The sequence below is a fragment of the Pipistrellus kuhlii genome, unplaced genomic scaffold (assembly GCF_014108245.1).
Source record: "Pipistrellus kuhlii isolate mPipKuh1 unplaced genomic scaffold, mPipKuh1.p scaffold_m20_p_1, whole genome shotgun sequence".
Taxonomy (NCBI): Eukaryota; Metazoa; Chordata; class Mammalia; order Chiroptera; family Vespertilionidae; genus Pipistrellus; species Pipistrellus kuhlii.
Window position 1 is genome coordinate 45262383 of NW_023425404.1, and position 14511 is coordinate 45276893.

General features: G+C 38.4%; 1 protein-coding gene across 15 annotated transcripts in view; it reads left to right on the plus strand.

Annotated features, from left to right (window-relative positions):
* Nucleotides 1-14511, plus strand: part of TRPM7 (transient receptor potential cation channel subfamily M member 7) — a 120509-nt gene that overhangs the window by 78089 nt on the left and 27909 nt on the right. For all 15 annotated transcript variants that reach the window (XM_036442240.2, XM_036442191.2, XM_036442201.2 and 12 more), the window contains 5 exons: nt 2555-2729; nt 5565-5691; nt 7279-7463; nt 9492-9624; nt 10154-10863. In XM_036442240.2, coding sequence (XP_036298133.1) covers nt 2555-2729; nt 5565-5691; nt 7279-7463; nt 9492-9624; nt 10154-10863 — 1330 coding nt within the window. The remainder of the gene's footprint in view (nt 1-2554; nt 2730-5564; nt 5692-7278; nt 7464-9491; nt 9625-10153; nt 10864-14511) is intronic.

Genomic DNA, 14511 nt, shown 5'->3' on the forward strand with positions numbered 1-14511 from the left:
AATAATAAAGATTATTTTTTTTAAAGTAAAAGTTATGAAATATAGATATCTCTGAAAAATCAGCTATAGACCTTGAATAATTTTATGGTAGTCAAGTACAGATTTGGGTGTTTTGAATTTTGACTTGGACTTTCAAAAAAATTACAGATGAATGTCTGGATCTCAAAAGTATATTAAATGCCATGAATAATGTTTTGATGAATTATTTGCCTTTTAAAATCTTTTTTATATATATATATATACATATATATATATATATATATTATTGATTTTTTACAGAGAGGAAGGGAGAGAGATAGAGAGCTAGAAACGTCGATGAGAGAGAAACACCGACCAGCTGCCTCTTGCACACCCCCTATCGGGGATGTGCCCACAACCAACGTACATGCCCCTGACCGGAATCGAACCTGGGACCTTTTACTCCGCAGACCGATGCTCAACCTCTGAGCCAAACCAAAATATCATAATATTTTGTTGATTGAGAACATACATTCTCTCAACTATACTCTTATTGTTTTACAAATAAGAAAACAGAATCTTGGAGGGTATTAGGACTCTTTGATTGCAAGTCACAGACTATCAAAAAGAGTTCTTATTAACCGATCTAACAGGATTTTAAAGATGATGGATTGAGTCTAAATTATTATATATAAGTAAATATTTTATAATTAGTTCTTCTAGTCTAGACTTATTGTCCTATTTATGTTTCATCTTTTTTTGGTTCCATTTTTACTTTTGCGGTGTATTTATTTTTTAAAATATAGGAAAATGTTATAATAATTTTTAGGTTGATTTATTACAATAATAGTTCCTTCACAGTAAAGTATAGATTTATTATAAATATAGTCTCTTGATCTGTATAGTGCTTCCCTCAGTAGATAATTATTTGTAGTAAATATTATGTATTGCTAGAATGAAACATTTACCTCTTTAGATGTAAATGCTAAGCATTGTGCATCTCAATATGTAGATAGAAAATTGAAGTTTTATTATAGTATTTAATTCTTTGAATCCTGAGTAATGATACCAAAATTCACATTGTGATTTCATAAGAATTATTTTTCAGTAACTTAATAGGTGATATAGTTCAATTTGTCTCTTTTTTAATTTGTTGAAATTACAAACTACCTAACTTGCAAGTGTAATTGTTAGTCAAAAATTGGTTTCATTTATTTTTCAATATCCATATTAATAATATAGTTTGTAGTTTTGCTTTAGTTCCCATGAGGTTTTTGTAGCCCAGGACCAGGCATCATGCTAGAGTTCAGTGTGAATGAGAATCCTTGCTTTTTTTCCCTCTTTTTCTTTTTCTTTTTTTTTTTAAATATATTTTATTGATTTTGTATAGAGAGGAAGGGAGAGAGATAGTTAGAAACATCGATGAGAGAGTCATCGATCAGCTGCCTCTTCACACCCCGTACTGGGGATATGCCCGCAAACAAGGCACATGCCCCTGACCGGAATCGAACCCAGGACCCTTTAGTCCCCAAGCCGACACTCTATCCATTGAGCCAAACCAGTTTTGGCTTTTCCTCTTTTTCTTTTGGTGAAGTGGGCAAAGGACAGTTAGCAGAAGGAGTAGAAAAGAGTCTGCACCTTCAGTATAGAAGTATTTGGAAAGAGCACTTATGGAATTGATTCCCTGAATCTGCCCATGTATCTAGACCAGTGGTCGGCAAACTCACTAGTCAACAGAACTAAATATCAACAGTACAATTATTGAAATTTCTTTTGAGAGCCGAAACCAACTTTTGCACATGGGCCACAAAGTTTCAATTGCAGTATATGTGCGCGCCCGCACATGGTATTTTGTGGAAGAGCCACACTCAAGGGGCCAAAGAGCTGCAGTTTGCCACTGGCAGCCACTAGGTACACTTTTACTCCAGATAGCCTTCAATTAGAATCAGAAATGCGATACAGTTCATTATATAAAACTAGTAGCCCTGTACAAAAATCCATGAGCTAATAGGTCTCTGTGGTGCCTGCTGCCCAGAGGCTCTCTGTGGCCCCAAGGCCCATTTGCACCCTGGCCTGGCCAGAGGCCCATCTGCCGCCGAGCACGGAATACTTGCCTCGTCGCTGGGATGATTACGCAAGTGTTCTGTGCCCTGGCCTGGCCAGAGGCCCTCTGCAGCCGAGGTGGAACGTTTGCCTTATTGCCACCGCGACGATGCAAGCATTCTACTAGGCCACTCAAGCTACCCCCTTGTCAGCTTCTGTCTACCCTCCACACCCCCGCCCCGCCTCTGGGAGTAGGGGACTCTGCCAGGACTGAGAGGATGGGCCCCACCATCTTTGTAATGGAGTGATGGTTAATTTGCATGTTACACTTTTATTAGATAGGATATGTCTGTGACTTGCCTAGCTTCACAGATCAATTTTTATATAATCTCCTTGGTTAAGGTTTATATAGTAATGAGATTTTTTTCAATGCTAATATTAGGGATAAAAAAGAAACTCAGATATTTTAGTTATCTATTAGAACACTAGAACTTTTAAGATGAATATTGTCATTGTGTTTAAATGTATTTTAACAATGTTCATTTTTCAACAGGTGGCCAATATGTTCTACATTGTAGTGATTATGGCTCTTGTATTACTTAGTTTTGGTGTTCCCAGAAAAGCAATACTTTATCCTCGTGAAGAACCATCTTGGACTCTTGCTAAAGATATAGTTTTTCATCCATACTGGATGATTTTTGGTGAAGTTTACGCATATGAAATAGATGGTAAGGGTTTATGTTTACAAATTCATCTTTTGTTTTTTTTATGTTTAAAATAGGAAATTGCATTACAATAATATTAGAGGCCCAGTGCACAAAATTTGTGCGGGTAGCGTACCTAGCAGCTACCAGCTACTGGCTGCCAGCCGGAGTCTCCCTTCCCTGGATGCCAATCAGGACCTTCCTTCATTTAGTGCCGTCCCTGGGTGGTCAATGCATGTGATAGTGAGTGATGGAACTCCTGGTCAGTAGAACTCCTGAGGTGACACTTTGTGTATTAAGCTTTTATGTTTGTAGATTACATATTTTCAAACTGTTACCAGCCTAACTCTTGACACAATACATTAGTTAATTCCAGAAGAAACAAAAAAATTAATGGGAAAAAAAGTATTTTAGAGGTGTTTGTTTAGTTGTAAGTTGTGAAAGTGTGGCCTAAACTAGCTTATACATAATAAAGACATTTACTAGTTCACATAACAAAGGTCAGAGGTAGAGTGGTCGTAAGGGGTTGTTAATTCATAGCTAAGGACATCTATTCTCTTTCCTCCCATGGCTCTGAAATCATAGTGTCTGATTCATACAAGTTTCTCTTATGATTATGAGACTATATGTAACAAGCAACAGGAAGATATACTGTTTTCCATTGTGCTCTTTAGGGGAAAAAATCCCTTTTCCAGAACCCCCTATTGTACCTGTACTCCTATCTCACTAGCTCAAATGTCCTTCAATTTCAATTGCTCTGAAACAGGGCAATGGTAATGGGGTTTTCTTGATTAGTTTAGACCCATGGTCTGCAAACTGAGGCTCACGATCCGCATGCGGCTCTTTGGCCCCTTAAGTGTGGCTCTTCCACAAAATACCATGGCCTGGGTGAGTCTATTTTAAAGAAGTGGCATTAGAAGAAGTTTTAAGTTTAAAAAATTTGGCTCTCAAAAGACATTTCAACCATTGTACTATTGATATTTGGCTCTGTTGACTAATGAGTTTGCTGACCACTGGTTTAGACTAATCATGATGAAATTAGGTGATAAATGGTGTGGGGTTGTTTGTGGGTTTTTTTGGATTGTTTTAGTTAATTGGGCTAAATAACTTGCTAACATTGGCAATACAGCCAATTTTCAGAGATGTTCTTTTATATATATGTACGTATGTATATATATTTCAGAGAGGAAGGGAGAGGTAGAGAGAGATAGAAACATTAATGATGAGAGAGAACCATTGACTGGATGCCTCTTGCATGTCCCCCACTGGGGGTCAAGCTTGCAACCCAGGCATGTTTCCTTGACTGAAATCGAACCTGGGACCCTTCAGTTCACAGGCTGATGCTCTGCGCACTAAGCTAGTCAGGAACAGAGATGTTCTTCTACTGACCTCCACATCTTGGTTGTGGAATCTTTATCTTGTTAACTCCCTCTTGATCTCTCTCTCACCCCATACCTGTGTTGCTCCATACCCACCTATTTATAGATTATAAGGTCAAGGAGGGCCAGATCGTGGTCATTGGTTGTTATCAGATGTTGAAACAATGAGGTTTTGCCAGCTTGGTCAAATTTTGTGTTTAATTGCTTCTTCGGTTTCTTTCCAGGTTTTCATTGGCTACACTCTTTGATGTGGCTCTAGTTTAGTTGTTATAAAGCATTGGATATTGTTAAATATTATTATTAACCTCTTACAGAGAGGAAGGGAGAGGGATAGAGAGCTAAAAACATCGAAGGGAGAGAAACATCGACCAGCTGCCTTCTGCACGTCCCCCCACTGGGGATGTGCCCGCAACCAAAGTACATGCCCTTGACTGGAATCGAACTCGGGACTCTTCAGTCTGCAGGCCAATGCTCTATCCACTGGACCACACCGGCCAGGGCTGGATATAGTTTTTTAGTCTCCAGCATTCTATTTCTTGGGTATGCTTCATCAAATTAATCTGAGCAAAATGGAAATAGATTTGTAAACTTTTTTTTTTTTTTAATATATTTTATTGATTTTGTACAGAGAGGAAGGGAGAGAGATAGAGAGCTAGAAACATCGATGAGAGTCATTAATTAGCTGCCTCTTGTTCACCCCCTACTGGGGATATGCCCGCAACCAAGGTACATGTCCTTGACCGGAATCGAACCCGGGTCCCTTAGTCCCCAAGCTGACGCTCTATCCATTGAGCCAAACCGGTTTCGACAGATTTGTAAACTTTTTTAGGAGTGATACAGAATTTGTCACTAATTAATGGTTATTCTAATCCTTGCTTTCTTAAATTGTTTTTACTTTACTCAAATAGGTTCATGCCTGGTATTAAAGCTCTTCGCATTTTTGTATTCAGCAATATTCTGACTTCAGAAACATTTCTGGTGGGAATAATGAAAGCTTAGAATTCAAACCTAATCACTATATATTTGAGAGGCATTTGAACCACTCTGTAGACCCTCTTTTGTGACATAATAATATAAACTCAGTAATCTTTATGTTTGTAAATGGACTGTGAGTTTACTGTACTCTTTTATGGTTCCATTACTTTTCTTATAGAAATGTTAGTGTGGCTGAATCTGGGAATTATATTCTCCTTAATGCTCCTCAGGCTAACCCCTACCTTGAAGATTAGACATAATGTAAAAATATATTTCTTTGTCTGGAATAGAGTGCTAGAACAGATATCTATATCCCTCACAAAATTCTTCTGTGTTGGGATATTTCTAAGTTAATGTTCTTATGGCTGCCTGCCCAGTACTTTTGCTAGAATCTATAAAACAGATTTATATATAATCAAAACTTCCTTTACCCAAACAAACATAAATACTCATTAGAAGCAATTACTAGTGAATTACTAAATATATATATTTTTTCTTTCTAAAGCCTGTGCAAATGATTCTGTTATCCCTGGAATCTGTGGTCCTGGGACGTGGTTGACTCCATTTCTTCAAGCAGTCTACCTCTTTGTACAGTATATCATTATGGTCAATCTTCTTATTGCATTTTTCAAGTAAGAATTTTATTCAGTTGCTTATTGTAATGAGATCATTTAGCATATATTTCTACTCAATTTGAAGGAAATAAAATTTTAATTCCAAAAATTTTATTGAGGCCTAAACTAAAATTATCTTTGAAATTTGCAAATAAGAACACATTCATTTTCATATTAAATGAGTTCTGAATTTGAAACTTTATTAAATATCTTTCAACATGCAGTTCTTTTGTAAATGTAAACCTTTATTTGGGATTTTTAATAAGTTGTCAAATACCCATTCAGTAATCAAATAGAACAGCAAATAAAAAATTAATCAGTAATTCCATTCTCAATATTTTGGTGTACATCTTATCATTTTTTATGAATACATAGGGACTTTTTTTCTTTTCAAAAATAATATTCATATAGCCCTACCCAGTTTTGCTCAGCAACCAATCAGTTATGTCTCTCTCACATTGATGTTTCTCTCCCTCCCTTTCTCGCTAAAAAAAATCAATGAGAAAAATACCCTTGGGTGAAGATTAACAAACAACAAAATAATAATGTTCATAAATATATATGTGTACACATACACACACACATATATTAATTGATACTTATAAGAGGAAGGAAGAGACAGAAACATCAATGTGAGAAACATCAATTGATGCTTCCCATATGCACCCCTGTGAGAGATTGAACCCACAACCTGGGTATATGCTCTGACCGGGAATTGAACTGGTAACTCTTTGGTGAATGGGGCAATACTAACCAACTGAGCCACACCAGCCAAGGACCTCTCATTTAGTTTTAATAGCTAACTGGTATACCATGATGTAGTCATAATTGTTCAAGCTAGTATGTTATATTGTTCAATTGTTTATAACTTTTTGTTCCCAAAATGACATTGTGGTTAACTTTCTTATCAGTCCTTAAGTATTTCCTTAGAATATTTTTTTAAAATATATTTTATTGATTTTTCATAGAGAGGAAGAGAGAGGGATAGAGAGTTAGAAACATCGATGAGAGAGAATCATCGATCAGCTGCCTCTTGCACACCCTTTACTGGGGATGCGCCCGCAACCAAGGTACATACCCTTGACCGGAATCGAACCCCGGACCCTTCAGTCCCCAGGCTGACGCTCTATCCACTGAGCCAAACCGGTCCCAGCTCCTTAGAATATTTTTCTAAAAGTAGAATCGCTCAATATATTTTTAGGGCTTTTTTCACTTAAGTCAAAATAGGCCATGTCCTCAAATCTGCCAAGACTAGGTATTTTTAATGGTTATTAATTTGATAGTACATTAAAGGATCTTATTTTTACTTGCACTTTGTTGCTATTAAGATAGAATATTTACTTGTGTTTTTATCAGTTATATATAATCTTAACATCTTAATGATTTTTGCCCATTTTGGGGAGAATTTGTAATTAAAATTCTCAATATTAAACCTTGAGCCTTATACTTCTTGCATGTACTTTTTCTGAATTCTCATTTGACTTTTTTGTCTTATTTATGGTAAGATACTCTTTTGAATTCTGTTTAAAACAGAATTACAATGAAGTCTTTAGCATTTAAAATGTGATTAGCTATTTGTTCTATTTTCATTCTTTTTTATTTAAGCAATGTGTATTTACAAGTGAAGGCAATTTCCAATATTGTATGGAAGTACCAACGTTATCATTTCATTATGACTTATCATGAGAAACCAGTTCTGCCTCCACCACTTATCATTCTCAGCCATATAGCTTCTCTGTTTTGCTGCATATGTAAAAGAAGAAAAAAAGATAAGAGTTCAGATGGACCAAGTAAGTAAAATATATTAAAATAATGTTTTTGTTTATTTGCTTTTTATTCCAGTGTTTACATTTTATCATTTATCAGTATTACACTAAAAGCTAACTAAGTATTAGGTTTTTTTCTTTAATCCTCACTAGAGGATATATTTGATTTTTAGAGCAAGAGAGAGAGAGAAACATCCATCTGAAAGAGAAACATTGAAGGTTGCCTCCTATAAGCACCTTGACAGGGAATCAAACCTGCAACATAAGTTATATGCCCTGACTGGAGATCAAACCCATATTCTTTTGGCATGCAGGACGATGCTCTAACCCAGCGTTTTTCAACTGCTGTTCCATGGCACATGTTGCCTGGTGTGCCGTAGGTGCAGACAAGACAAGAATTTTATAATTTTTCACTATTTTGTTTACTTAATATTTCATAATAAAGTAATTATAAAATACTTTCTTTGTGTTTATTTGATTCCTATTCAAGAGAATTACTTTATATATAGTCAATATAGGCACAGAGTTAAATTTTTTAACATTTTCTAATGGTGGTGTGCCTCGTGATTTTTTTCAAAGTGTGCCTTTGCCCAAAAAAGGTTGAAAAACACTGCTCTAACCAATTGAGCCACCCATTCAGGGCCTAAAGGCTAAGTATTAATTTTATTCAAAAGACTTAATTGGTTGTTACTGTAAAAATTTTTGTTGAATTTTTCAAAACAGAATTTTAAGCAAATTATGACATCTGTAAAATGAATTTAGTATTAAACTTCTTTTTGAAAATGGCATCTGTTTGTTTTTGTTTTTTTTTTTTAATGATAATCTTACCTAATAATAGACAACATGTATATTAACTGTACCTCCGCTAAGCTTTCAGCCAATCAGGAGTGATATGCAAATGAACCCAACAAAGATGGTGGTTAATTTGTGTACACAGGTGCTGAGTGATGGGGCCATGGCACATGTAAGCGTTCTGCCCCATCCCTGGTCTCTCAGGGCCTCTGGGCAGCGTGGGAAGGCGGGGCCTGAGCAGAAAGGGCTGGGTCAGAGTGGAAAGGTGGTGCTGGCAGCCAGGGAAAAGAAAGCCCATTCTGGCAGGAATCCTCGTGCATCGGGCTTCTAGCATATATAATGCTTTCTGTTCCACACATCATTTTTGCTGCTTTGGAAACAATACTTATAGTACATTTTGTATACTGCATGAGACTAATTACCATATCAAACTACCCTGTTTCCCTGAAAATAAGACAGTGTCTTATATTAATTTTTGCTCCCAAAGATGCGCTAGGTCCTATTTTCAGGGGATGTCTTATTTTTCCATGAAGAAGAATACGGTACACATTTATTGTTAAATGAAAATAAAGGAAATTTATTACCTGTATACGGTACGGTAGTACGGCAGTTGTCAACACAAATCAGACAAACTGTGAATCCTACAGTATCAAGAATTTACTCATTTATTCAATGACAATCATGTCATCATCTTCTGGAACATCATCATAACAATCCAATTCCTGAATTTCCTGGTGAATTTCTTGTGACTCCATTTCTTTCAGAATCAGTGGACCAAATCTCTCATGTTTAGCAATAGCATTCTGAGACAGATCCTAGAGGGGGCCTTATTTTCGGGGGGGATGCCTTTTATTTCACTCAGAAGGAAACCTGTAAGTAGGTCTTATTTTTGGAGATGTCTTATTTTCGGGGAAACACAGTGTTTAAAATTTTACAATCTCTTTCTGTTCTACCAGTTCAGTTCTTAAATTCATGTACCTGGATATGAGAGGGAGAGTTCTGAGAAATAGTTGGGGAAGAGTGTTTTATGGGAAAAGATCTTTAGGACAGAAGTACTTGAAACTGTTCTCCTAAGATCACACTATGAATAAAGAAAGAAACAGAAATACTTGTTAGTGCTTTAGACATACATACAGCTGTAAAAAAATAATACAGATTATGCTTATAGGCTTATGAACCCTGCATAATTCATGACTCATTAGTTAAAGATGGATATCTTGATAGCCTTTATTGATTTATTTTTTTCTTTTTCTTCCATAGAACTTTTTTTAACAGAAGAAGATCAAAAGAAACTTCATGATTTTGAAGAGCAGTGTGTTGAGATGTATTTTAATGAAAAAGATGACAAATTCAATTCTGGGAGTGAAGAGAGAATTCGTGTAACTTTTGAAAGGTTCAGAAGCTCTTTAATTATAATGGATTATATATCAGAATAGATCCTTATAGTTATGTCTCTTATACATGTGGTTATTGTTCAATTTATGTTTGTCAAACAAGTAAGTTTGGTAATAGTTTTACATTGTATTTTGGGAGACAGTTCAGTTCTAATATTTCATGTGTGTCAATAAGTCAGTCCTATGTTATTTTTTATCCTTATTAATGAGGGCAGAGAAGAATTAATGGTTTTTCTTACTAGTGGGAGAAAATTAAAACTATTATTATATTAGGTTATTTGTTTCTATCAGCTATGCTATATTAGGAAAGCATATGGTGTTGGTGTAGATATAATATTGGTAATGGAAGTTTTGTATTTAATTATGATGGGATTGGCATGGAAGCTTTCCTAAATATAAAGTGTACTTTCTATAAATAATCATACCTTATTTTATAACTTATTTTTTATCATAATTTATTGAAGTTATAAAAAATTTTCTAAAACATTAATTTTCAACATTTGTAAAATGCCTGTTTTTCCCCTATAGAGTGGAACAAATGTGCATTCAGATGAAAGAAGTTGGAGATCGAGTCAACTATATAAAAAGATCATTACAGTCATTAGATTCTCAAATTGGCCATTTGCAAGATCTTTCGGCCCTGACTGTGGATACATTAAAAACACTCACTGCTCAGAAAGCTTCGGAAGCTAGTAAAGTTCACAATGAAATTACACGAGAATTGAGCATTTCCAAACATTTGGCTCAAAACCTTATTGATGATGGTCCTGTAAGACCTTCTGGATGGAAAAAGCAGGGTGTTCTAAATACCCTTAGCTCCTCTCTTCCTCAAAATAGTCTTGAAAGTAGTAACCCTTTACTTTGTAATATTTTTGTGAAAGATGAAAAAGATCCCCAATGTAACATATTGGGTCATGATTTACCTCTAATTCCCCAGAGAACAGAATTCCATTTTCCAGAGGCTGGTTCCTCTTGTGGTGCCTTATTCCAAAGTGCTGTTTCTCCTCCAGAACTGCGACAGAGACTACAGGGGGTAGAAACCTTAAAAATATTTAGTAAAAATAAGTCAGGCAGGTCATCTAATAGTATACCACTATCATCCCCACCAACCAAACTTTTTGTTAGTACACCATCCCAACCAAGTTGCAAAAGCCACTTGGAAACTGTAACCAAAGATCAAGGAACTGTTTGTTCTAAAGCTGCAGAAGGTGATACTATAGAATTTGGAGCATTTGTGGGTAAGTTTGGCAACGTGATATTTTTATATTAATATTATTTATTTTGTAATTATTATTATTACCATAGAAATAAAAATTAGCAATAGCTAATTGAAACTATGTACTCACGTGACAAGTGGAGTATATGTAGATCTAATAATAGAGTGTGGTTCCAAAATTTTTGCAAGGAAACAGAAATGGGAGAAATATTTATACCTATGGTGCAGTTTCCTACGATAACAATTGTTTGGAAAACTTTTTGAACCTTGTCTTTTGAATTTGAGGATCTTCTATTGAATTTGATCAACGTGCATTGAAAGAACCTACATATTGGGGAATAATAGGAACGTACAGAGAAGGCTGGAAATAACTGGAAAAGAAAATTGACTTATAAGTAGGATGACCATATAATTTTTTATCTAAACCAGTACACTTAAAAGAGTGAAAGGGTACACTGCTAATAATTACATCAGGTCAAATAGTGAATGCCAGAATTCTACTTATAGTCAACCCATTTATAGTATCCAGAGAAGAGAGCATTTTAAAAAATAATAATTTGTTTATTTAAATTTTTAATTTTGAAATAAATTTAGACTAATAGTAGCAAGTTTGCAGAAATATTGTAAGGTGATCATTCTTTTTATTAATGGAATTCATTGGAGTGACATTTGTTACCGTTATATGGCTACTAGGAGCCTGGTGCACGAAATTCATGTATGGGTAGGGTCCTTAGGACTGGCCAGCAATGAGGGCCATTCAGGGCTTTCCTTCTCCTCACTGCCAGCTGCCACCCCCTGGTGGTCAGCGTATGTCACAGTGAGCGGTTGAATTCCCAAGGGGACAATTTGCATACTAGTCTTTTATAGGATAAAGTGTACGGTTCTATAATACATCATCTGTATATTGTACCAGTATGTTCACCATTCCAAGTAGAGTCTCCTTCCATCACCATTTATCTGCCCCTTATTTTCTTCTGATAGGGACCCTACCAATGCATGAATTTCGTGCACCAGGCTCCTAGTAGCTACTTTCCCCCACCAGGAATGATTAATTCTTTTCTTTTTTAATATTTTTTAATTGATTTCAGAGAGGAAGGGAAAAGAAGAGATAGAAACATCAATGAGGATTAGAGAGGATCATCGATCGACGGCCTCCTGCTCACCCCCTACTGGGGATTGAGCCCTGGACCTGGGCATGTGCCCTGACTAGAAATCAAACCATGATCTTCTGGTTCATAGGTCAATGTTCAACCACTGAGCAACACTGGCCAGGCCCCCCCCCCCTTTTTTTTTTTAATTAATCCTCACTGAAGGATATTTTGATGTTGTTTTTAATTGGTTTTAGCAGGGAGGGAGAGAGGCTTTGATGAACATATTAATGATCTTGGTGAAAACTGTTTCAATGGAGGAATTAGTGGAGGGTGAAACCAGATTAGTATAGTGAATCAAAGTATGAATAGGAGGAGGGAATGTAAAGAGAATGACTGGGGTGGGACAACTCCAAAAAGTTTGGCAGTGAATGTAAGAGAAAGAAATAACTACAATACTATTGTGGTTTATATGTTTACTAGACTCTCGGTGCACAAAAGTTGTGCACTCAGGAGGGTCCCTCAGCCTGGCCTGTGCCCTCTCGCAGTCCGGGAGCCCTTGGGGGATGTCCAACTGATGACAGGTCTAAGCCAGTAGTCAGACATCCTTAAGGCTGTTGCAGAGGTGGGAGAGTCTCCCACCGTTGCCACTGCGCTTGCCAGCCGTGACCCCAGCTTCTGGCTGAGCGGCGCTCCCCCTGTGGGAGCACACTGACCATTGAGGGTAGCTCCTGTGTTGAGCGTCTGCCCCCCTGGTAGTCAGTGTCTATCATAGCATTCCTTTGGTTGATTTGCATATTAGCCTTTTATTATATAGGACTAGTGGCCCAGTGCACGAAATTTGTGCATGGGAGGGTGTGTCCCTCAGCCCAGCATGCACCCTCTCTAATCTGGGATGCTTCAGAGGATGTCCAACAGTCGAACATCCCTCTTGCAATCTGGGACCACTGGCTCCTAACTGCTCACCTGCCTGCCTGCTTGAGTGCCCCTAACCACTGTCTTGCTGGCCTGATGGCCACCAACTGCACCCACCTTGCAGCCTAATCACCCCTAAATGCTCCCCATGCTGGCCTGATTGCCCCCAACAGCACCTCTCCACCCCGCCAGCTGCTCACCCCCAACTTTTCCCCCCTTGCTGTCTTATGGTCCCCAACTTTCCCCCTTTGCTGGCCTTATCGCCCCCAACTGACCCCCCCCTTGCCTGCCTACTCGACCCCAACTGACCCCCCCTTGCCGGCCTGCTCGACTCCTATTGACCGCCCCCTTCCAGCCTGTTCACCCCCACCTGGACCCCCTTTGCCGACCTGCTCACTCCCAGCCGCCCCTCCCTCCAGCCTGCTCGCCTCCACCTGTCCCCCCTTGCCAGCCTTCTCACCCCCACTGTTCTGGATTGCTGGCCTCATCATCCCCAATTGCCCCCCCCCCCCCACTGGCATGATCACCCCCAATTGACCTCCCCTTTTTACCTGATCCCTAATTGCCCCTGCCTCAGCCCCGCCACCATAGCTTTGTTCAGAAGTGTCCGGAGGTCTCCCAATATAATTAGCATAGTACCCTTTTTTAGTATATGCACAGAGGAGGGTATCCCTCAGCCCAGACTGCACCTTCTCCAACCTGAAACCCCTCGAGGGATGTCCGACTGCCTGTTTAGGCTATATCCTGGTGGATCAGTTGGACATCCCTCTTACAATCCAGTAGTGCTGGTTCCCAACTGCTCACCTGCCTGCCGCCCCTAACCGCTTCTGCCTGCCATCCTGATTACACCCTAACCACTCCCTTGCCAGCATGATTGACACCTAACTGCTCCCCTGCTGGCCTGATTGCCTCTAACTACCCTTCCCTGCAGGAGTGGGTCCCTCGCAACTGCCCTCCCTTGGTGGCCTGATCACAACTGCCCTCCCATGCCGGCCATCTTGTGGCAGCCATCTTGTGTCCACATGGGGCAGCCATACATGGGGATGGCCATCTTATATGTTGGAGTGATGGTCAATATGCATGCTACTCTTTTATTAGATAGGGTTTTAATGATGATGGAGACTTAAAGCATATTTAAATGTTGATAGTCTGACATATGGAGGAGAAAGGTGAGGAGGGCATGCATTATAGAGCTGGTTAAGTTCATAATGTTAGAGAAGAAGGGAAAGGGAGAGAGAGATAGAAATATCAATGATAGAATCATTGATTGGCTGCCTCCTGCACACCCTCTACTGGGTATTGAACCCGCAACCCCAGCATTTGCCCTTGGCCAGAATCAACCTGGGACCCTTCAGTCCGAAGGACGACACTCTATCCACTGAGCCAAACAGCCAGGGGAAGGCCAACTCTTAAGTTATCTACTGCTAGGCTACATGGAGTTCTCAGTGGATGTTCAGAAAAACATAAAATTCGCATAAAATTTATCCCAATTCATTTAAAAAAAACCCCACATTTTAGTCTTTTTTTTTTTTTTTAATATACTTTATTGATTTTTTACAGAGGAAGAGAGAGGGATAGAGAGTCAGAAACATCGATGAGAGAGAATCATTGATCAGCTGCCTCTTGCACAGTCCCCACTGGGGATGTGCCTGCAACCAACGTACATG